Source organism: Papilio polytes, unplaced genomic scaffold, assembly GCF_000836215.1.
Source record: "Papilio polytes unplaced genomic scaffold, Ppol_1.0 DF821733.1, whole genome shotgun sequence".
Taxonomy (NCBI): domain Eukaryota; kingdom Metazoa; phylum Arthropoda; class Insecta; order Lepidoptera; family Papilionidae; genus Papilio; species Papilio polytes.
Genome location: NW_013527471.1, coordinates 1,868,787 through 1,892,366, shown reverse-complemented (window position 1 = coordinate 1,892,366; position 23,580 = coordinate 1,868,787). Strand labels below are relative to the sequence as shown.

Genomic DNA, 23,580 nt, shown 5'->3' with positions numbered 1-23,580 from the left:
CAAAATGCGGTAAAACTATCTTGCCAAACACCAAATTAGGACTAGTTTAAGAAGAAGCTCTTTCGTTAGGTAACAATAATTCATTTAATTATCGTTACCAAGTAAATACGAATCAGATATGTACCCTTCGCTGTTTGTTCTACTTAGAAGAAAGTAAAGTCAATTATCCTACAATCCGAGTTACTCAAACTTACATCATAATTTACATGAATGCACAGTTACCTAAATCTGCTAAAAAATTAAAATAACAATTGGCAGCTTTGGTCGTATGATTTGACATTGACATGATTGACATTAAAATGTCAACTGTCATACAAAATTGTGTCAAGTTGGCTTTTATAGTGAAAAGTGTAATTTTTGTTTGTGATTTGCTGTACAATTTAAATATTGACCAATTAAATTAAATCATGACTAATGTTAACACAGGTGAACTACTGAATTTTCAGGATTATTCTCCGGAGCACAATGACCGCAGTGCGCGAATCGAAGTCGAAGCAGTGCACACCAATCAATACAATAATATGTCGAATCCAACTTATGGTTTTGAAGAGCCAAAAAACATTGAAGAACCCCAAGCTGTCCCACAAAGTTGGTTTGCAATATTTAAATTAATATAATATGTCAGTTGTAATCGCACTTTAGGTCCGACATTCCAAGACGACTTTACACCTATATTTTTGACAGGCCAGTCAAGAATGGTCTTGATTACTTACAAGAGAATATGACTGCTATCTATAAGAATGGTAAAAATTCGGAAGAGGCAGTAATTTCTTTCTTTAACATGTTTTGAAATGTACTTTTTTTTAAATTGCACATTTTTCATTATTCCACTCAGTATATAATTTATCAAGACTGAATCAATGTATGAATAACACATAGCTTATCTAAGATATCATGATTAAATAACACTGAAAATCAATTTTAAAACTACAAATAATTGATATTAGAGATTATATAAAGTTTTAATGAAATCTGTTATTGTGGTTAAACTCAAACATTTTCTTAATAAGCAATATTCTAAGGGATTCTTTTGAAGCCTTATTTCTGAGACACAGTCAATTTACTAAGATTTCTTATAACATAAAGAAAATATAGATAACAATTTGAACATCTAAGAGTTGATTTAAATATATTTATTTAATTTCTTTTTGAACAGAAAACCATAACTTCTGGACAATAGAATATTATCAGAAGTATTTTGATGTTCACACCAATGAAGTGGTAGAACGGATTATATCATCAGTGTTGCCGCAGAGAGTCTCTCGCAACTATTTTGATGAACGGATCAAAGGGAAACCTGATTTGTATGGACCTATATGGATATCTGTCACATTGGTGAGATTATTTTCTTGTTAGTGTTAAAATAAATAAATTTACAAACTCTAATCTGGAAATATATTATTTCGAGTAAATATTAGTATATTAGCTTTTGCCTGCTATTCAATGTGGAATTAAATAAAAAACTAAAGTTGGTAGCCTCTGTGTTCTTCCAGACTTTCCTCTACTTTTTTTCCAAATTTCATTGAGATCCTTTTAGCATTCTAATATCCATCTAAACATTTGTATTTATAATATTAGTAGAATTAGAAGTGCAAGATATTTGATAATCTATTCCAGATTTTCACAATAGCAGTGAGTGGTAACATAGCCAACTATCTACAAAGTGCAAACAAAGTGGTACACTGGCGATATGACTTCCATCTTGTCTCATACGCGGCGTCTGCGATATTCTGCTATGTGTGGCTTGTACCATTGGCTCTATGGGCCGCACTCAAGTGGACCACTCAGCCTGATGGACAGGATGAGATTGAGACACAGGTTTGTAGAAACAGTTATATAGTTTAAAATAATAATTAGTTACAAAAACAGTAAGCAGTAAATAATATTAAGAACCCTTAAGCACTTAAAATAGGAATCGGATGACAGCTAAATTGCCATTTACCAAGCTATAGGAACTTAAATACACTTTGTTTTATGCTATGTCTGTAGTTACATTTCTAACCATAAATACTTGTTATTGATGAAAAGTGCATATTTTGAAACAATGAAGGCCAGTACAAGTTTGTAAAGTATGCATAGTAGCTTTCGCCTACGACTCCGTCCGCATGAAATAAATAGAAGAGAGTAGCCTATGTGTTCTCCCATACCATACTCTACATCTGTACTAAATTTCATTAACATCCATCCATCCATCTAATTTTGCACATTTATAATATTACGAGCTGTTGCCCGCGACTCCGTACGCGTGGTATTAGAAAACAAACGAACTATATAAATTACAAAAAGCTACGTATCCCTCGGGACCCGGACATTTCTCTGGGATGAAGCTTATCCCATGTATTCTCCAGACTTTGTTTTATATCTGTGCCAAATTTCAATAAGATATGTTGAACCGTTGCAGAATGATTAAGTAAACATTATAAAACTCAATTAATACGTTACTATTAAAGTATATAAGTTATTATTAAAGTAACTATTCCAGGAATAAAAAGTAGCATTTGTGTTCTTCCAGACTATGCTCTAAACCTGTGCCAAATTTCATGGAGATCCTTTCAGCCGTTTAGGCTACAAACGCTAACAAATATCCATCCATCCATCCATCCATCCATCCGTCTAAACTTTCGCATTTATAATATTAGTAAGATAGTATGGTATGATTTATGAAGCTGACTGTACATTGTTTAATAAACTTTATTTATTTTGTTTCAGCAATCAACTTCACCGACAATGATGTCATTATTCTGTCTCTATGGATACTCTTTATCTATCTACATCCCTGTGGCTATCCTCTGGACTATCCAGGTATCCTGGCTGCAGTGGCTGTTCGTTCTGATGGCAGCGTTTGTCTCCGGTGCAGTGCTGATCTTCTGGCTGCTGCCAGCGCTGAGGAAGTCAAAGTACTTCCTAATACTGATCGGTTCAATCTTAGCGTTCCATTTTCTTTTAGCGACTGGTTTTATGTTGTATTTCTTCCATGTACCAGATGCAGATGTACCAATTAAGGTGGTCAGTACCACTGTTAAGGTTTAAGTTTAAGATTTTATTTCGATCCAAATTAAATTTTTATAGATATGAATGCACATTTGTTGTTAAAACTGGTTTTGGATAAACATAAACCACTTTTTCTCATGTAATACAATATTTGATTATATATCTCTTTATATCAAAATGTGTATGAAATAAGAATTTGAAATATGTATGGAATTTGATGTTTCTCCATTTAATTTTAAAGTTGGATTGAAATTAAATTTAGTTTTTTTACTTAATGTTTATCATTCCATATTGAAGTATTGAAATTCGTTTATTTTTGTGTATAAAAGTTCGGCCATGTTACAAGTTGACTTTGAATATTGTCTTATTAATATTTTTAATGATTACTTTGTTATATTTAAACTACCATGTATTAAATATCTTTCTATAAGTGTAGTAAACAACTATAGTACAATTTCAAATGTGTTTTCTTACACCGTTATCAACAATATCCATCAACATCCATCCATACACTTTTGATTTTTATAAGTATTATAATATATTCTACAAAGGTTAACCCTTAAATGCATGGTGATGTATTCATACATCTTTTTTTCCTTACACTGTAGACTTTGAAAAACCATCTTTTACTTTATTTATCCCTTAACCCTTTTCTTGTTAGTGTATCTGTAGAGATACATCATTTTTTTTTTCTAAACACTTCGGGTCATCAAGGTTAAGTGTTATGAATATTATTTTGATATTCGAAAAAATAAAATTTTGTCAATATAAGGGTTAATAGTGTTGAACATATTCCCCATATCAATTTATGGTATTTAAAAAGAATGAAATCATGCATTTAAGGGGAAAATAAAATGACACATTGTAAATAAAACAAATATTTAATAAAACTTTATACACAGATAGTTAAAATTTTACTAGGACTTGTCTTATCATCTTCGTCTATTTACAAAGTTTATTCTTGAGTTAAAAATATATTTATATTGTTAAGATTTTTGCTTACAATTTTAATAATAAAGCTCAATATTATAAAACTTAACATGCTGGAATGCAATAACTTAAAGTTTTTTTCTCTATGAGAAAAAAAAATTAAATCGAGATGCCTCGAATTCAAAGACATTTTGAATTGGTAAAAAATAAATAAAATTAAGGGCCTGTCCACTGACTGATGGCTCAGATAGCTTAAAAATGACGTCATATAGGTAACAAATTCCGATATTTCCATCACATATTTATACATTGGATTGTTTCAGACAATTTACAATTTGTTAGGACAAAACTTATAACCAAATTGCCAATATTAATTATAGAATTCAAATAAGCTGAAAAATTATACACATCTAAACAATTTTACCTTTTTTTTTTTATAACATAAGATGGCCAAACGAGCAAGCGGCCACCTAAATCCGCCAAAATGGAGAGGCGACCGCTGCCCATAGACATCTGCAATTGCAGCTGCGTCGCCTACCCTTATCCGACGGAGGAGGAGACGCATATAAAGAGGATATTTCCTCTTCCTATGCATCTCCTCCATCGTCAAATCCACTTCCCCTTCCCATTCTCTTATAAGAAAAGGGTGGTAAAGAGAAAGGGATTTAAATTAGGCCTTCGACACCACACTCATCAGACGAAACACGGAATAGCTTCCATTTCACGCATGTTTTCTGTGTGGTGGTGGTATTACTGGGGGCGTGCCGGCCCTGCATTGCTAACATGTTAAAGCGTTCACTACCACTGTTACCTTTAAAAGGCTGGAAATACAGACTTATTTGGATTAATTAAAACATTTAAAAATCCATAGACAATATGACATCCAGTGAAATGTGTGAATGAAATAATTCATTTCAATTGAATTTTATATTACACTTTTATCAATAAGACCCTTAAATTGTTTAAACTATCGTGAGACATTACTTTAAGCGAAAATTAATTAAAAACGGCTCAACTCACGCTTTTTTCCTCCGGTGACGGCACCGACTAGTTTCGGATCCTTCGGGGATCCTTCTTCAGGGCGAGTATTATTTAACTTTTGTTCGCGGTCGCGTCGCGCCTCGCACTGCGGGCCAGGGCGGGGGGCGCGGAGGGGGCGGGGGGCGCCAAGAGCGTTGTGGCCGCTTCGTGCTTCGGCGACGGAGATGTCGACGGGTTCAAAAATGTTGAAGTGTCGCTATTGTTGTTATTAAAATTTAAATAATACTCGCCCTGAAGAAGGATCCCCGAAGGATCCGAAACTAGTCGGTGCCGTCACCGGAGAAAAAAAAAAAAAAAAAGCGTGAGTTGAGCCGTTTTTAATTAATTTTCGCTTAAAATAAGACCCTTTTTCGCAGACGCAGACAGTCGGCTGGTGGAACAGGGGTTTAAGATAGCATTTAGTGCGCACAGCTTTGAGTAAACTATCGCACAACTGTTTTGTCTCGCTTTGATTCCTATGAAATTATGGCACACTACTCGATTTTTAGTTGTGCAAATAAACAGAATTGTCTGCGACAGTCACACAACAGTCGTGCGATAGTTTAGTCAAAGATGTGCGCGCTTTTAGTGTCGTGAAGGTATCAGTCAGCGAGTGAGAAATTATGGAAGCTGTTAATCCAGGGCTGCGTGTGGTACGAGGGAGGGGACTCCTCGGGGCTGCTCTGAAGTGTCGACATCACATCAGACACCATGTTCGCTATAAAATACACCATTTTATAACTACTGTATTCGATTGGGGGAAAGTTAAATACATTATCTTAGGTAATAACCATATAAAATTTAACTGTCTTACATTTTGATTTAAAAAAGCGAAATAAAATAAATCTCTATAAAAACGTTTATTTTGAACACCCTGTATCTCAAAATTTAATAGATTAAGTAAAGAACTAAAGGTTTTTTAGTGTGAATTATAAAGGCAACCTTTTATAACAATTAAAAATCTTAAATTGTAAGATTGATACATTCTATTTTACTAATATTATAAATGCGAAAGTTTAGATGGATGGATGTTTGTTAGAGTTTGTAGCTTAAACTACTAAACCGATTCCGATGAAATTTGGCACCGATGTAGAGGATACTCTGAAAGAACACATAGGCAGTTTACTTTTTTAATTTCACGCGGACGGAATCGCGGGCGAAAGCTAGTCTTACTTCCAACCGATTCAACCACTCCAGTGGCATTCTGCGCTGTGTCATACTCACAGTGCAGTTCTTGGTGCGGGTGCAGCGGGGGTGTCATCATGAGGTGGCAGTAGTGCAGCAGATGGCCCTCGCCGTGCGCCATGTGACACACGTGTGCGGCGCCGCGCTGCACCGCGCGCAGCCCCGCGCGGCACACCGACATTAACCTGTCATCACTCGCTGCAAACACACACAACTACCGTAAAGGTTTTTTCATCTCATGAGGCAAACGAGCAAGCGACCTGAATCCGCCAAAGTGGCGAAAATGCCCATAGTCATTCGCAATAGCGGTAACGCATGAAAATATTTTCCCTTCCTATGCATATCCATCGTCAAATCCACGTTCCCTTCCCATCTTATTCTTACGAGAAGCTTAGGAAGGGAAAGTGACTAAAGTTGGTCCATACCACACTCATCAGAGGAAACGAGGAATTGCTCCCACTTCACGTCTGATTTAAACGCCTGTCTTAAATCTGTGGCTCAAGGGTTACTTGTCTTGTAATCTATAGCTCCTTAGTTCGAATTCCGCCATCTACCTGCCCTTTTAGACAAAATGTCTTTCCATCGATGTTGCTTGTAGAATCGATAAAATGTATCAATTTATATAGAAATGAATACGTGACTTATCAGATATTACTGTCAGTTCTATACATTTTTGACTTTTCGATCAAATCGAGAAAACGGAAAATCATAAAGAACCGTAAATGCGCAGTAAACATGAAAGATTGTATCCATTGCATTTTGATTTAAAAATATGGTCCTTCGAGCCGGAATGGTAAAAATTTCCGCTAACTTAATAAAAATATTAATACAGTGTGTGGTTGTAATTTTTTTTTTTATAACAATATAGCAAACGAGCAAGCGACCACCTAAATCCGCCAAAATGATGAAGCGACCGCGGCTCATAGACATCCGCAATTGCAGATGCGCTGCCTACCCTTATCCGACGGAGGAGGAGACGCACATAAAGAGGATAATGCCCCTTCCTATGCATCTCCTCCACCGTCAAATCCACTTCCCCTTCCCATCCTCTCATAAGAAAAGGGTGGTAAAGAAAGGGACTTAAATTAGGTTTACTAACTAGAAAGCTAAGTACTATAGAAATACTGACCAGATTTATCTCCAATGATGATATCGGCGCATGTTCTCAAAGCAAATACAATCACTTGCAAGAAAGTTTGTCGACACTCGCAACTGTTATTTCAAAGTAAAACATAACACAATATCAAATAAATTTAAATTATGCTTTTATAGCAAAACTAGTTGTTACACGCGATTCCATCCGCGAGAAATTTAAAATACAGCAGAACCTCAGTAACTTAAAAATCTCTATAATTTCAAAAAATAATATATTCCCTTCCCATCAGAGCCCAAAACCTCTACAACATAGACCCTTGATAACTTAAAACCTCTATCACTTAAAATATTTTGTTTCCCTTGGACTTTAACTTATCGAGCTTCTACTGTAAAATAATTATAACTTTTTATCTTTGTATGTATTGAAATAACTCAAAAATTACTGGTTTGATATCAAAAATTAGAAATCTACATTATAACTGAATAACATAGGCTATTTTCTTCTTTTTACGTGGAAAGTCGCTAACAACAACTAGTTAAAAATATTGTTTATATTACATACATTGTTTATAATAGCACGTAATTTATAATACCTTTGTTTCTCTTCACTATCATGCAGCATATTCAGATCAGAATAGAAGAGAAGGAGGTCTCCGCAGAGGGAGGCGGCTTGTTCTCTTAATTTCTGCTTTTCAATACATTTGAGTGAGGCTTCGATTTGTTTTAATAACACTTGAAGTAAACATGAGTCTGGAAATAAATTTAAGCTTGGATAAAAATGAATAACCCTTTAAAGAAAATAATATATCTGTACTAATATTATAAAGAGAAAAGATTTGTATTTTTGTATATATTGAAATAACTAAAACTACTGGACTGATTTCAAAAATTATTTCACTATTAAAAAGCTACCTTGTAATTTTAAATTTCACGTGGACCAAGTCGCGAGCAACACCTAGTGTTGATTAAATTGCTTTCAGTAAAATTACCGTATTTGTACATAAAATTAAGCTGATTTTTACTATGTTCAGAAGAAAAAAAATTAAGAAATCACAATTTTGTGTGTGTTTTTTTTATTCTTACCTTTCTTATACAAAAGCACACCTTGATCATAATCCAATTTTAAATTCCCACTACCGCTGCCTTTACAGAAAATAATTTCAGTTGATTCTGTCGACGCCACTTTTCGTAGCAGTCGTAAGGTTTCACAAGTCACGAACAACATCGGTCTGGATTGTATTATCGTTTTTATAACTTTAAAGATCTCATTTGTTGAATTCTTATTTGAATTTATTAAAATTCTATACAAAAGTTGTATCACCGCTAGTAAGAAACCACTAAATAATACTGCACAGGACTGGAAAAGTAAAAAAAAAACAATAAAAAACAAAAAACATACTTAGGTTATAATAAATGATTAGCGCCATCTTTTGGTGGTGTTCAAAACAAACATTTTAAATTCTTAAATTCTAACTAAACAAACTGTTATTTAACATTTTTTTTTTAATTTAGAATATACTCGAAAACGTAAATAAAAATAAAAAATAAATAACTATAAATTAAGAACATACTTAGATATGTGTTAAAAATACACTCTTTCTTCATCAGACAGATTAAAAAAATATAAGCTTAAAAAATACTTACAGTTTTATCTAACAAAATGCATATCCGTTGTATAATTTCCAGCAAATTTCCTTGATGAATAGAAACTTCACATCTGCTAAATATTTCCATAGCTCTAGAATCTTCTAGAACATGATACAGAACTGATATGATTCTTCTTGCTGTGAGAGCCTGCTCTTCTCTGTACAGCGATCTAATAGAAAAAGAATTTTTACACACTCCATAACCCCAAAATATGTGTAAAAAGATCGTTTTTACTTCTTTTACATTTTTTAAATTGTAAGCAAATTGCACTAAAAGATTAAGAAACCATAGATAATATGGCATTTAATGGTGCAAGAATTTTTGAAATCAGTCATCTAGTTTTTTATTAATTATATACAAATCTTTTCTGTTTATAATATCAGAATTATTAAGCACTCTTAACATATTAGTATATCTTTAATTGTAATAAAGTTTATATTCTTACAACATACTTTCCGGAGATCAAATCTTCATCAGTGACAATCAGCAAGCTTGCGCTAGCGTCAATATATTTCTCGTCAATTTCCTTCAGGAAAGCCGTTGTCATTCTTAACTCTAACATATTTAATGTCTGCTCTACATCTTGTAAAATTATTTTAGCCGCTTGGATAATCTTGAAAAAAATTTTTTTTTTTTTATAACATAAGGTGGAAAACGAGCAAGCGGCCACCTGAATCCGATAAAATGGCGAAGCGACCGCTGCCCATAGACATTTGCAATTGCAGATGCGCTGCCTACCCTTATCCGACGGAGGAGGAGACGCACATAAACAGGATATTTCCCCTTCCTATGCATCTCCTCCACCGTCAAATCCACTTCCCCTTCCCATACTCTCCTGATAAGAAAAGGGTAGTAAAGAGAAAGGGACTTAAATTAGGCCTCCGGCACCACACTCATCAGACAAAACACGGAATTGCTTCCATTTGACGGCTGTCTTCTGTGTGGTCGTGGTATTACTGGGGGCTTGCCGGCCCTGTACTGCTAAGATGTTAAAGCGGGCACTACCACTGTTAATATACTATAGGCAAGCAATTACCTGAATTCACCAAAATAGTTCACTATAGACACATGATTCGCATAAGCAGAAATACTTCCTACCTCTTATTAAAAGAGAGTAAGCATAGAAAGATATTTCCCCTTCCTGTCCATCCCTAGCTTATAAACAAATGATAGAAAGGAAAATTTGAATACATTAGTAAATTGAACCTCAATAAGTTAAAGTCCAAGGGAAACAAAATATTTTAAGTTATAGAGGTTTTAAGTTATCAAGGGTCTATGTTGTAAAGGTTTTGGGCTCTGATGGGAAGGGAACATATTATTTTTTGAAGTTATCGAGGTTGTACTGTACAAATAAATAAATGGTAAATTTAAAAGACTTACATTGAGTACTTTCTGTTCTATTTCCATTCCATCAGCAGCAATAAAAGCCAGATCTTGATAAATATCATTTAGTGTAACTTTACATCTGATTTCAGGCCTAGCGCTTGGAGTGTTAGGTATCCTATGAAATGTGCTAAACACTTTACATCTACTATGTAAAATATCTGATGGTTTTTGTAACTTTTCATTATATTCTAATAGAGAATATTGTTTCGTTGTTGATTCTACTGTTAAAGGTAATAGTTGAATTAACTTCTTTCGATCTGAAATAAACAAAATTACCTTATTTATAAGACTTTAAAGTTATTTTGTATCTTCTTTATAATGTTATCTATACTATTATAATAAAGCGTAAACACACACTTCTCTGTTGCCTAAGATTTCAGCAATCATGGCATATTTTTAAATAACTTATTTTTTAATAAAAAGCCCTACTCTTACGTCACACTTTAGGCTATATATTTTCACGCCATTAAACTTAGGGGGTAAATATTTTGAATAAAAACCCTAATGTGGGAAAGAGACCATAAGTTGCTGCCAACATTAAAGAATCAAGGTTATTATGTTTACGGAAATTTTGACAATTTATAAGACTTTAAAGTTATTTTTTGATTTCTTTATAATGTAATAAATAAGTAACAAAAATCTCCCAAGAAATATGAAACTAATTCCTTTGCGGATAGAATGTAATGTAATGTACACACTTGAATCGCCCACTAGTTATATGTGTAAAATACGCGCTAATCATGGAGTTGCGGAAACCGTAGCCCCTACTACTACTAGCTATAATATGTATTCTAAATCTAACTTAAGAAATAAAAAAACCAACTAAGTGTTTAAGCAGAGTAAACATTTGAGAAGAGAAAACATCGCGACCATAAAAAAACATAAGATTATCATGTTTTTAGTTATAAATTCTTGGTCAGACTATAATAATGGGATTACTCACCCTGTCTATATGCAATATTGAGTTCTACAATATTAGATAATGTTCCAAATTCTGTTTGTACATTTTTACAAGTAGTTTTAACTCTTGCTTGTTGTGTTGAAGATATTAAATCTCTCATACCATGCATACTATTGTTTCTATAACTGGAAATATTAACAGAAAAATAATATTAGACCATTATAAACCGTTACTGAAGACTTAACCCTTAAATGCATGATTTTTTATTTAATTATGAAATAAATATTTCAGTATAGGTTTTGAGTCACGGATTAAGGGAAAAAAATCTTGTTTTCAATAAAAATATATACTTTTGTTTGTAGACTTTTGGCAACAATATGCATTTAAAGGTTAATTGTAATCCTTATACCTTCCCATCCTTTTTTTTAAGGTAAGGAGGGGAAGGGAAAGAGGATTTGACTAGAGGAGATATAGGAAGGGGAAATATCCTCATTTTGTATGTCCCCTCCGTCAATTAAGGGTAGGCAACACATCCACAATTGTGGATGTCTATGGCCATTCACTATTTAGTAGAAATCAGGTGGCAAAATGCTAGTTTGCCACCTTAACCAATAACAATATTTTTTTTTAGCTACATTAATTTGCCTTACTAAATGTACATAAAGCAAGTAAACCTTTATGTTATCTTGTTATTGTTTGGTTTTTTATGTATATCTCACCTCAATGATATATCATGCTTGGGAATATTCACTTGAGTTAATCTGACTTTGGATGATTCTAACATCTTGCATTTCTCTTTAATACTTGTAATTTCGAGATTCTGAAACAAAAAGGTAAATAATAACTGAAATTTCCGAAAGGTTTTAATGGAATTGCATGTAGCTGGTGTTCACTTTACTTATATAACTAAGAGTCCAAAAGACCAGCATTTTTCGAAATAAGAGCTGGATAATGACTCTCATTTATAGAGGATTCTCGCTTATCTAGGTTTGAATGTTCTTATAAAGAATTATGTTCTTACCTTAAAGTCTAACTGCGTTCTCAGATCTTGTAATTGATTATTGGCTGCTGCTAATTTGTCTGTCCACTCCATTTGCACTCTTTCTTGTACTCTAATCTTTTCCAATCGAGCATTGTCTGCCGCCACTTGACTTGTTTTTAAATGAGTCCGAAGAATTGATACCTCACCTTCTTTGGTTACACATTTCTCTAGTAATTTCCCATTCTCAGATTTGAGTTTAGAATTTTCTTCTTTTAATTGTAGTAATTGTTTATAGACAAAGTCTGTGTCACCTTTGTGAACTTTATCATTGAATATGACATCTTCGGTGACATTCTGGTTGGTGTTTTGTAAAGTTTTTGAAATATTCGGTAATGGTGATGAAATAAAATTGCATTTGTTTTTAATACTTTGTGATGTGAAGTTATAAGTATGTGGTTTCTTAAATGGGTCTGGGTTAAATGATGTGCTTGGCCCAGGGTCGAAGTTTTGGGTACTTGTTGATGTTGGTTTCATACACATGCTGTAATCTGGTAAACTGCAGTCTACATTTGTGTATGCCTGTTCACATGCCTGGCTAGCAAGTAGCAGTATTTCGTCGTCGACCTCATCTCCCCAATTATCTTGATTTTCGTCTGAAATTAGTTATTATAATCAACATTTAGTTTTATAACCTATAAAATTTTATGGTACTTTTTTTGAGTTCTTTAAGAGTCGCAAATTTGTTAAAAGGAAATTTAATAGTTATAATTATAAATGGAAATACCTTTATTCCTATCATTATTTTGACTCAGAGCTAAGTGATTATCGCCTCCTGTAATATCTAATTTTGCCCTTTTTCTTTCACCTTGTTGTTGTGGGTAATATACGCGTTTAGACATGTTCTCGACGTATTTTAAAAATACATTTAATTAACAATATTTTCGCGCTTAAATATTTCATATCAAGTAACAAAACAAAAACAACAGAAACATAATCCGAAAAATAATTGACAGTTGACACTGAAACAGTAGAGTATATAAACACTTAGTGCCAGATTTAAACACAGATTATAATTTTGGAGAAAATATTAAAAGATTTTATTAAATAAATTTAGATAAACTAACAAGATGTAGATGATTTTTAAATGTTTTTCCTAAAATAGACATTTAAGTATTTTACAAATAAATTATTCACGTCAAAATAGTCGTCGAGTAGTGATGGCTATTACAGTCATTACAGTCCATTGTTTACGGTGTTTCTGCTATTTAAACCGATATATTTTTGATGCCTAATAGCAAAGACAGAAATACTAGATATGCTGTTTTTTTCTGAAAAGGAAAAGCACAATTTAAACGGTTGAATTATAAAATTATTACATTTTAGACAAAATAATGTATACGATGTTGAAGCGAAGTGAAACGAGCCAGTTAGAAAATTTTGACCTCACCATCAACATATACCATTTAAGACTGAGTTTGGACAAATTTTAACGATATTGTTAATTTATCAAAATTTAACTTCTTACTCTTATTATTTAATATTACAAACGTGAAAGTGTATATGAAAGAATGGATTTTGTTAGATGGCTTCACTAGAATGGTTCAACGGATCTCGATTGGGATACATGTACAGATAGTCAAGAAGAATATTGTATAAACTTGACAAGCTATTTGTCAAGTTTTTAAATTCCGTTTGCATGGAGTTGCACGAAAAAGCTAGTTGGCATAAAATATTTTCGAGTAACATAGATTTAATTCATCTACCCATAGAATATAATGGCAGTGGCAGTGGGCAGATAATGATGATGATAGTGATAGGGGACGATGGTATAAAATTAATGTTCCCTCCGTTTCGTCGCATCAGTTAGAAGACAAAAGTTTAAAACTTACTGCTCGCACCTCTGGGCGGGAGCACCCCAATGCCAGCTTCTTCCATTTGACCGCATACAACGGAGAGCGACTCGAATCGTCAATGACCGAGCTCTTACCGATCGGCTAGATCCTCTGGCCTTGCGGAGGGACGTCAGTTCCCTCTGCATTTTTTACCGTATTTACCACGGGGAGTGTTTCGAGGAGTTGTTTGGAACGATTCCTGCCGCCGAGTTTCGTCATCGGACGACACGACAGACCGCCAGGTACCATCCTCACCATGTTGATGGCTGGCATTCCACAACCGTGCGGTTTTCGCGGAACTTTCTGCCCCGCACAGCCGCGTTGTGGAACGGTCTGTCCTCGGCAGTATTTCCAAACCAATACGACTTAGGGTCCTTCAAGAAGCTAGCCTACAATTTCCTCAAAGGCCGGCAACGCATCTGTAGTTCCTCTGGTGTTGCGGATGTCCATGGGCGTCGTTGACCACCTTTGTGTTCCCGCCGCTCGTTTGCCCCCTTCTCTTATAAAAAAAAAAACTAAAGAAAAGTTTTATAAATTTTTAGTCATATATTATTAAAAAACCGGAATAAACGGATATTAAGATTTTTTGTACTCCCTATGACCACAGAGTTTGAGACGACGCGCTAAAGTTAGTGTTTTCTTCACAACTTTGCTCTCTGGTTTAGTTCGTCGTGGAAAGTTAAAGGAAGCGGACGTATACATCATGAGTGAAGTTTATAAACTTGGTGATTTAGTTTGGTATGTACTTAAAATATATAGGAAATGTAGATAGTTATCCATCTTTATTAATGCACAATAGTATAATTGCTATCATCTTTGTTTCAGGGCTAAAATGAAGGGATTCAGTCCTTGGCCAGGCCGGGTAAGTTGCTGAATTTCAATTTCTAATCAAAAAACAAACCTTTAAATTGGTGCAAAAAACATCCATAAGCGATTTAATCCATAATTCAACATATTCCCGTGTCTGTAAATTTGTTATCATATTTATTTACATTAACATCTTATTAGCGGGAAAATTTTGACTACGTAGAAAGGGGACGCTTGTTGTATTTATTATGGGTGTTGCATTCTATTTTGATTTATTTCACCACTTCAGAGGTTTCAGTCATAAAATTAAGGCGATAAAAGTATGAACTTTGCGGATTTGTTTTTCACTTTTTCTAACCTCCAATACATTTTATAATAACAAGAGTAAATATGTATCATAATAGTACTAATATATTCTTACGATGGTTTTCAGGTAGCCATCCCAACTCCGGAGCTGAAGCTACCAAAAAAGGCGACCAATGTTCAGTGCATTTATTTCTTTGGAACTAATAATTAGTAAGTAATACTATATCTATTTAAATTACCACTACCACCTTATCAGTGGGCCTGTATCTTTTGTGAAACCTAACTTCACTAATACTACCGGAGTAAGGGTCTGTCCCGCCAAATTGTGAATTATATGATAACAATACAGAGTATAAAAATGTTGGAAATATCGGATTCTGTTCCCTTATCTAACAGTGTCATCATTATTAAGATATCTGATCCTCTCGATAGAGGATGGCATCAGCCAGTGGTAGGACAGGCTTTAAATTAACTAAAATGAAGGTCACAATCAGCTCACGGTTTACATAAGTGTAGCAGATTTCAATTTGTACCTTCATAAAGGTATGGTTCCCATGTGCTACAAATCATCAAACAGTTCACTCTTATACTTATAATACATTTCAGTAAGCTGTGAGCCACAAATTTGTCAAACACTACAATATATAATTATAATAAAAGTGTTGCAGAGTTGATTTACACACATCTAAATGACATACATCAAAGTAAAAAAGCCTGAAATCAAGTAGTGTTTTTGTTGATAAGTTTTACCACTGGCACTGTACACGGATTTCCTGTTCTTATTTCTCACCCACTCTTATAAAGAAAAGGAGCCTACTTTATGGGAGAACTTGGAAGATGAATTTTTCCCGTAATGTACTAATGATGAACAGAAATGGCCCCTTATTTATTATTAGCAAATAATATGGTTGCCTATTTGCCAACCTTTATTGTAAAAAAAATGTCAACTTTTTAAATTAACATTGCTTGTAAAATTGTAAAATAAAAATACAACAATGACTGATGGAACAATATACAAATTGGATGTCCCAAAGATATGCTTACTTCTATTATCTAAACCCTATCTACACACAATATAGTCTCTGGTCAAAGGTTTTTGTCATGTTTTTACATGAAGCCAACACACATTGAAAATTGTGCAAAATTTATATAAAATGAATATTGCGACAAACAATATATTATAAATGTAAATTCTCATGTAAGTGACTGTACATGTCTTTTTGGGAATAAAAGTCTTTAAAAATAAACATAAACACTTTAAGTTGATCAGACCAACTGTACAGTTACAAGTGTGGGGAAAATATTAACTGGAAATTATACTACTGTATTAAATATGTACAGTTCTCAAACTTCTGTAAGAAAGAAAGAATTTCGTTTATTAAAAAAAAGGGAATATATTCAGCATGCTGCGGTGTACACCGAAGCGCCGGTTTTCAATGAATCTTAAAACAGAACACAGAGTTTTACAGAACAGAAGAAGAAAAACATGTACTTAATGAATTCGGTCATAACTAGAAAACTTAATCCAAATCAGTTCAATTCAGTTTCTTGTCTATGGCACTCCCTTAGCAGATTGGGCCAGAATTAATCTAAATCTAGGGATAAGTATAGAAAAACACAAATAAAAACACTCAGACTCAGACTTAATGTACATATGTTAGTTTTGAATGTATACTTTGATCAGTTAAAGTAAACGGTAGCAGGCTGAAGTTACCATAATACTTTTGTTGGCATATACATAAATATGCTGTTGTTTTGAGAGATAATTAATGGAACTCACTATAATGTAGCAATAAACAAAGTTGTGATTAAATTTCTTATGATTTTTTATAGGATTTGTAAAATTAAACCTGAAAATAATAGAAATTATACTTCATACTAATCTATAAATAAAATAAAGAGGAAAACTTTCTTTGATTGTAATGAAATAACTCAAAAACTTCAGGACCGATTTGAAAAATTCTTTACCATTCAAAAGCTATGTTGTCAGTAAGGCTATGTTTTATATTATTTTTTAATTTCACGCGGACGGAGTCGCGGGCGAAAGCTAGTATTATATAAATGCGAAAGTTTAGATGGATGGATGTTTGTTAGAGTCTGTAGCCTAAACTGCTGAACGGATTTAGATGAATTTTAGTATACCATAGATATAGAGGATAGTTGAACACATTGTTTACTCACTTCTATTTTTTTTTATTCCACGCGGTCAGAGTCTCGAGCAAAAGCTAGTACGTCATAACATAAAATAAGTCAGTATGTAAGTGTATACATTGCTTAAAAACATTTAAAATCACCACTTTAGTTAAATTTTTTCTAACCTGTGCAATAAATGAATCGCTTATTAGGCCCCTTTCGCGCGTTCATCGCGACCACTGTTGAAGCGAGACGGATGTATCGCAAACATATCTGTCTCGCTCGCTCCTTTGATGAGCGCACGGCTTGTCGCTAACGGGTAGCACCGATGAGAGTTGTTTAAGATAATTAGTAATTTGCTTTGTTTTAATATAATCAAAAATGTTAAAATCTCAAAACATTGTCATTTACTAGCTGTTGCTCGCGACTTCGTCCGCGTGAAATTAAAGAATAAAAATGAAGGTACACTTTGCTACTAACAGATAAATTATCTTTGTTATGGTGTAAGAATACTTAAAAACGGCCCAGCAATTTTTTTTTGTGAATCAAATACATACAAAAAATCCAATCTTTCCTATTAAGGATCAAACTTGATACTAATAATATAAATGTGAAAGTTTAGATGAATGGATGGATGTTTGTTGGAGTTTGTAGCCTAAACGGCTGAACGGATTTCTATGAAATTTGGTATGGATGTAGAGGATATTCTGGAAGAACACATACTTACTTTTGTTTTTTCTAATTCCACGCGGAAGTAGTTGCGGGCGAAAGCTAGTATTAGTATAGATTTATGCCTGGTATGCATAAACATATAGTGATATCAGTTTAATGAGAACAAAAAGGATATCAATTATTTCTTTATAAAACTAATCCCTTTACGTCCCCGAAGAGTTAAATTGCGTTCTTTGTAGTAATTCGCACGAAGTTCAAAGTTGCCAAGGTATTTGGAAACTTCAACACTACTAATAATTTCTACGAAAATATTAATTTTGTGAACAGAATTAAGATTTCTTATATCGGTAATTGCATTAATATGTTTAACTAGCTGTTACTCTCAACTTCGCCCACATGAAATTAAAAAAATAATAAACAACATAGCCTATGTCACTCACAGATAAATTACCTTTCTAAAGGTGAAGGAATTTTGCATTACAATAATTAAAAATCTTTTCTATTTATATCATACGAGCTGTTGCCCGCGACTTTGCCCGCGTGGTATTAGAAAACATAAGAACTATATAAATTACAAAAAGCTACGTATCCCTCGGGAACCGGACATTTCTCGGGGATGAAGATTTATAAGTACGGATATCTGGGAAGCGGTTGTTTTGACGCCAAAATTCCAGTCTCCGCTTGTTCGTTTGTCACCATATACTAAAAAAATAGTATTTCGGCATTGTTTAAACAAATGTTAGATGTAGTATGTTTGTGTAGCGCGTGGATAGAAGAACACAACATAAAACCATACCACGAGCACAAGGAGCAGCTGATCAAGTCCAGCAAGACGACAGCATTCAAGGAAGCTGTTAATCAGATCGAGGAGTTCATCGTCAATCCCGAGGTTAGTGTTCTGACTCGAGAGTTACAAGGTCTCCCTTAGGGTGGATTTGATTTGGGAAAGTTTCTCTTAGTGACCTATTAATGAATATACCCCAGTAATAGTATACTTGGCGTGCATTGTTTTAAAAACTCACTTGTTGACCTCAATCGAATCTTAATTTTTTTCTTTTGCCAGATTTAAATTTTAGTGTCATTTATTAGGAGGATTTTTTTAAATAAATAAATATTAATGTTAACTACTCAAGATTGTATTTTTATACAATCGTTAATTTTTTCTCTATAATAAGATAGAGACAATATGTTTCTAAAAATGCTTCCAAAATGGAAACCTACGGTTATTTATATGTTTTGATTTGTTCGTTCGTGGATTAGAAATTCGGCGACATTGATGAGCACGCAAGGAACCCTGAGGAAGAGTTTGACAAACTCAAGGATGAGATGAACGAGGACAGCTCTCAAGAGAAATCTGAAGTGGAGCAATCTCCCGAGGTGAAGAAAAAGAGCTCTACGCCGAAGGTAATAGAGTTTGAAATAGAATGTTACTAGTTCACTTCATGCATGATAATCGAAATTTAATTTGTCAAACTTTCTCACAATTTTTTTTTGCCGTCATTTTTGTTAGTGAAAAATTGCAGTGGCTTAGTTAAAGTACCTATTTGCAAAGAAAAATATCATCTTGGGTTCGATTCTGTGTTGTTTGTTCCATTTTGGTAGTGAAATATTTCCTCCATAATTATTAAGATGTGGTTTAAATTTGAAAAAATGCACATAATTCTCACAAACTTACACCTGCACTAAGTGACCACTTAAGTGTTGCAGATAACTTTACTGGATGGAATAAGTATTTTGCATGGCAGAAACACCTTCACTTGTAGCAGTAGTAATAAACATTCTCAACATTTATAGATACGTTTGGGAATTTCAAAGGTGAAGTCTGCCAAACGGTCGTCATCCGCCAGCCTGAAGGGCGTGGCGCGCAAGAAGGTGCGTCGCGTCGCTCGCTCCTTCACAGACACAGACCTCGCTAATGAGAAACCCTCGATGCTGAACCACTCCTTCAGCAAGAAGTCCAGCTTGCTGCACCGGCCTTCTAATATACTGAGACCGGTAAGTATACTCTTCAAGAGTTGGCGCATCAGGTTTTCTTTCATTCAGTATCTGCCTTCTTGGCCTTTCATTTCTAGAACTAAATTTTAGTGGTTTAGTAGCTCATATGATTAGTTTATACTTTAAAATTAAATTATTTTTAGGGATTGTATAGTTAAATAAGGTTTTAATAGTAGAGATTTATTTTATTTACTAGCTGTTCCTAGTACATTATGAAAATTTTATTTTATTCACATTTGTCAAATTATCAATAGCAAATGTCAAACTGACAGGACAAACCTTAGCAATCTGGTTTCCTTGATGTTGGCAACAACTTATTGTCTCTTTCTCACATTAGGGTTTTTATCCAAAATATTTACCTCCTAAGTTTAATAAATAGTTAGTAGTTTAATAAATAAATAGCCTAAAGCGTGACGTAAGTGTAGTGCTTTTTATTAAAAAGAATTATTCAAAAATATTCTGTAATTGCTAACATCTTATGCAACAAAGAAGTGTGGGTTTACGCTTTATTATAATAGTATAGATATAGATGAATTGGTTTGTTATAACATTTTACATATATATAAAAAAACTTTGAGCAATAGTCTTTGTGTAGGTTAGTCTTCTATGTGTAGTTTGTAACTTCTGTCGAATAAACCTTTTGTTAAATTGTGGATGTCATCCGGTCACTGGAGATTAGCAGGTGGCGGTTGTCAAATCCCTCGTTCTCTGAAACAAAAATTTTCCCGACGGTAGCTAACTGTGATAGAATTAGATCCTAGATCAGGAATTCAGTGTGTGCTAAGCTTATCAGGTCAGGTCCTAACTACTACCTATATTCCAGGACACTCCACCTCTAGACCTGGAGAACGTATCAGAAACCCTGCTGGAGAAGAACATCAAGGCCAGCCAGATGAAGTTCGGTTTCCTGGGGCTGGGCATCATGGGAAGTGGCATTGTGAAGAACCTACTCAACTCTGGCCACAAGGTGCTCGTGTGGAATAGAACTGGGGCCAAGGTAAGTCCATATATTTATACAATTTTTAGGTTATGTCAATTTTGGTAACTGTTTTTTTTTAGGTGGATGTATTTTAGGGCTATTTTTTTATTTCAGGATTTGTCTTTTTTTTACGTTTTTAAAGATAATGTTTGTGTAGGTAAACAACTTGGTCCTATCTAAGTCGGATAAATTATAGTTTATGGTTTACTTTGAAGTAATTCTGGATTTATATTTTTTCTCGGTATTGATAGTTCTTGACTTAAATATAAGAGTTAAGTAAGGTGTTGGTTTCGTCTCTAATTTCTGATAACTAGTGTAACAAATGTTTTGTTATACTAGTTAGCAGTTACTTTTGAATGTATTGTTGTCTTTGTAGCGTTAGTAAAAGTGCCGAAGATTCTTGGATGGGACAGGATTCTCGTTTTCAATATTTGATTAGAAATAGTAAGCCTTTATAAATTTTACCGTTTCTGATATATGAAAAAACCTAATTTAATCATAATAGGTTCTGTTTTACGAAGGAATACAGTTTTCAACATTTCATCATGCAATCAAAATGCAATTAGAATTCTGTAATAAATTTAAAACGTTATCTGATGAAGTAATTTTAATAAATAAACAAACGATTTTATATAACAAAAAATATTAAATTACTATTTACTCTGTGGATAAATTTCTATAAATAAACCTCATGAAAATAACGAAGTATAATTATGACTGGATATTTCGTTGATTTAAAATATTGAATACGAATATTTTCAGATTTCAATTATATTTCATTAAAATAACAGTTAATTATATACAACAAACAGAGTCGATGATACAGTTAATTTGAAATTATATTTGCGAATGTAATTAAATTTAAACATTATGATACCTTTTTTCTAAATTCAATGCAGATAATCTTTGCAAATGACTTGAGAGTTCCTCTATTAATAAATAAACTAGCTGTTCCCGTGCGGCATCATCCGCATGAAGTTATGAAAATTTAATATTACTGTTTAGGTTTGTCAAATCATCAATAGCAGATGTTAAAATGACATGACATGACAAACCTTGACAATCTTGCTTCCTTGATGTTGGCAGCAACTTATGGTCTCTTTCCCACATTGGGTTTTTTTTCCAAAATATTTGCCCCCTGAGTTTAATGGCGTAAAAATAAATTGCCTAAAGCGTGACGTAAATGTAGGGCTAATTATTAAAAAAGAATTATTTAAAAATGTGCTGTAATTGCTGACATCTTAGGCAATAAAGAAGTGTGTCTTTACTCTTTATTATAATAGTATAGATAACAATAAAGCGAAACGAATATTCATCTAACGTAAGAAAGTTTCAGTTTTAAAAATGAATTGGATTTGTTCATGTTCCTTTATTCTCAAGTTTGAACTACTAAAACATTCACAAAAATATGTTATCTATACAGAGATCACATTATATGTAAATGTTTTGCGTACGGTCAGATCGGTTAATAACAGGCGATCCAGCTCTAGCTGTCGCCCGCGACTCTCGGCTAAGAAATAATAGCCTATTAATATTGCCTGAAAGAACTTCCTAGCTATGGGTTACATTTGTGTTTATTGATTAGTTATGTCATTCTTTTGATTAACAACCACCATCCTACTATACATACTTTTGCGTTTATATTGTTAAGTTAATAAATAAGCTACAATAGCGTAAAGCCTCACACAATGACCAGCCTAAACAACGAACTTACTACAAGAACTTAGCGATTAAATTAACTCTTTTGACTCCTATACTTAGCTATTTTTTTAGTCCTATTAATAACTTAACAATGACAAGAAATATCTATTTGTATACGTTAGAAATTTTAGATTAATATTAAATAAATTAAACTAGTCTTTCTACTTGCCACCTACATGTAGAATATTCATTGTCAAGCTTTAACTAAAACTACTGCTAAAACGTTCGTGTTTTACATTTCACAAGCAAAAGTTAGAAGAAAATGTTCGTATATAATTCTAAAAACCTACATCAACAACTTGCCCTTATCCCTTACGGAGGGTACACAGTATGTTCTGCTCCATACATCTCTATCAGCCTATATCTGAATCCACTCCTTTCTTAAGCATATCCTCTTACACACAATCCAACCATACTTTCGGTCTAACCATACATTAATTCCTAACACTTTCTGATTTATGTCCCCATCGTCTCTAATGATTTAGTTTTGAATTCTAAAAACCTACATCTATCACATTATCTATTTAATTAAAAATGCTATTATTATATGCTAATTACGTTAAAATATAAATGAAAGATTTTTTTTTATATTTTTCTTTAAATTATTTTTTAAATAACTCCATTAAATTCTATAGTGCCAACACAAATAAAAAGCTTCTCTAAAATAATAATATAATAGTAAAACTAACTACAAATGCAATTTAGCAATGTTTAAAAACTAGATCTACTTCTATCAAAAATAAAAATTAATTTGACCTCCGCAATACAAATATTTAGTATGCTTTTTAAAGAAAAAGTTATTCGTGAATTAAATGTACTCAAATTCTATGCAAATATTTTTTTATAAATAGTATTACGACGTGAAACTAGGTGTAATTAGGAAATAATCGATTCCAATTAGTTATCGTGTGGCGGAATATTTGGAATAAACTATATTGTATTATAGTTCTTGTTTTAT

At 33.3% G+C, this 23,580-nt stretch overlaps 3 protein-coding genes across 5 annotated transcripts in view; 2 read left to right on the top strand and 1 right to left on the bottom strand.

Moving 5' to 3' along the window:
• Positions 1 to 290: 290 nt before the first annotated feature.
• LOC106108274 (protein YIPF2) lies at positions 291 to 3,283 on the top strand. The gene is made up of 4 exons (XM_013289386.1): positions 291 to 588; positions 1,157 to 1,335; positions 1,618 to 1,818; positions 2,710 to 3,283. The coding sequence occupies exons 1-4, from the start codon at positions 408 to 410 to the stop codon at positions 3,028 to 3,030; spliced, it is 882 nt and encodes a 293-aa protein (XP_013144840.1). The 5' UTR covers positions 291 to 407; the 3' UTR covers positions 3,031 to 3,283.
• A 1,963-nt stretch (positions 3,284 to 5,246) lies between these two features.
• LOC106108299 lies at positions 5,247 to 13,121 on the bottom strand. The gene is made up of 12 exons (XM_013289432.1): positions 12,922 to 13,121; positions 12,177 to 12,790; positions 11,875 to 11,975; positions 11,198 to 11,340; positions 10,249 to 10,511; positions 9,321 to 9,481; positions 8,866 to 9,037; positions 8,305 to 8,578; positions 7,815 to 7,971; positions 7,256 to 7,338; positions 6,166 to 6,324; positions 5,247 to 5,659 (listed from the first exon to the last, which is right to left on the bottom strand). Exons 1-12 carry the CDS (start codon positions 13,034 to 13,036, stop codon positions 5,544 to 5,546), a joined length of 2,358 nt encoding a protein of 785 aa, XP_013144886.1. The 5' UTR covers positions 13,037 to 13,121; the 3' UTR covers positions 5,247 to 5,543.
• Positions 13,122 to 14,668: 1,547 nt separating this feature from the next.
• LOC106108272 (putative oxidoreductase GLYR1 homolog) overlaps positions 14,669 to 23,580 on the top strand; it is a 41,346-nt gene continuing 32,434 nt past the window's right edge. For 2 of the 3 annotated variants that reach the window (XM_013289381.1, XM_013289380.1), the window contains exons 1-7: positions 14,669 to 14,767; positions 14,855 to 14,891; positions 15,270 to 15,352; positions 18,710 to 18,836; positions 19,208 to 19,351; positions 19,742 to 19,942; positions 20,766 to 20,939. In XM_013289381.1, coding sequence (XP_013144835.1) covers positions 14,733 to 14,767; positions 14,855 to 14,891; positions 15,270 to 15,352; positions 18,710 to 18,836; positions 19,208 to 19,351; positions 19,742 to 19,942; positions 20,766 to 20,939 — 801 coding nt within the window. In that variant the 5' untranslated portion in view covers positions 14,669 to 14,732. The remainder of the gene's footprint in view (positions 14,768 to 14,854; positions 14,892 to 15,269; positions 15,353 to 18,709; positions 18,837 to 19,207; positions 19,352 to 19,741; positions 19,943 to 20,765; positions 20,940 to 23,580) is intronic. The other variant, XM_013289383.1, reaches the window with a different exon arrangement.

Excerpts from the sequence above, each read along its gene's own strand:
- LOC106108274 (XM_013289386.1), top strand. The coding sequence starts at position 408 with ATGACTAATGTTAACACAGGTGAACTACTGAATTTTCAGGATTATTCT. Across the intron at positions 1,336-1,617 it reads TATGGATATCTGTCACATTG|ATTTTCACAATAGCAGTGAG; the intron begins GTGAGATTATTT and ends AATCTATTCCAG. Across the intron at positions 1,819-2,709 it reads AGGATGAGATTGAGACACAG|CAATCAACTTCACCGACAAT; the intron begins GTTTGTAGAAAC and ends ATTTTGTTTCAG.
- LOC106108299 (XM_013289432.1), bottom strand. The coding sequence starts at position 13,036 with ATGTCTAAACGCGTATATTACCCACAACAACAAGGTGAAAGAAAAAGG. Across the intron at positions 7,972-8,304 it reads TGTGCTTTTGTATAAGAAAG|ACTCATGTTTACTTCAAGTG; the intron begins GTAAGAATAAAA and ends ATTTATTTCCAG. Across the intron at positions 6,325-7,255 it reads CATCATTGGAGATAAATCTG|CGAGTGATGACAGGTTAATG; the intron begins GTCAGTATTTCT and ends GTGTGTTTGCAG.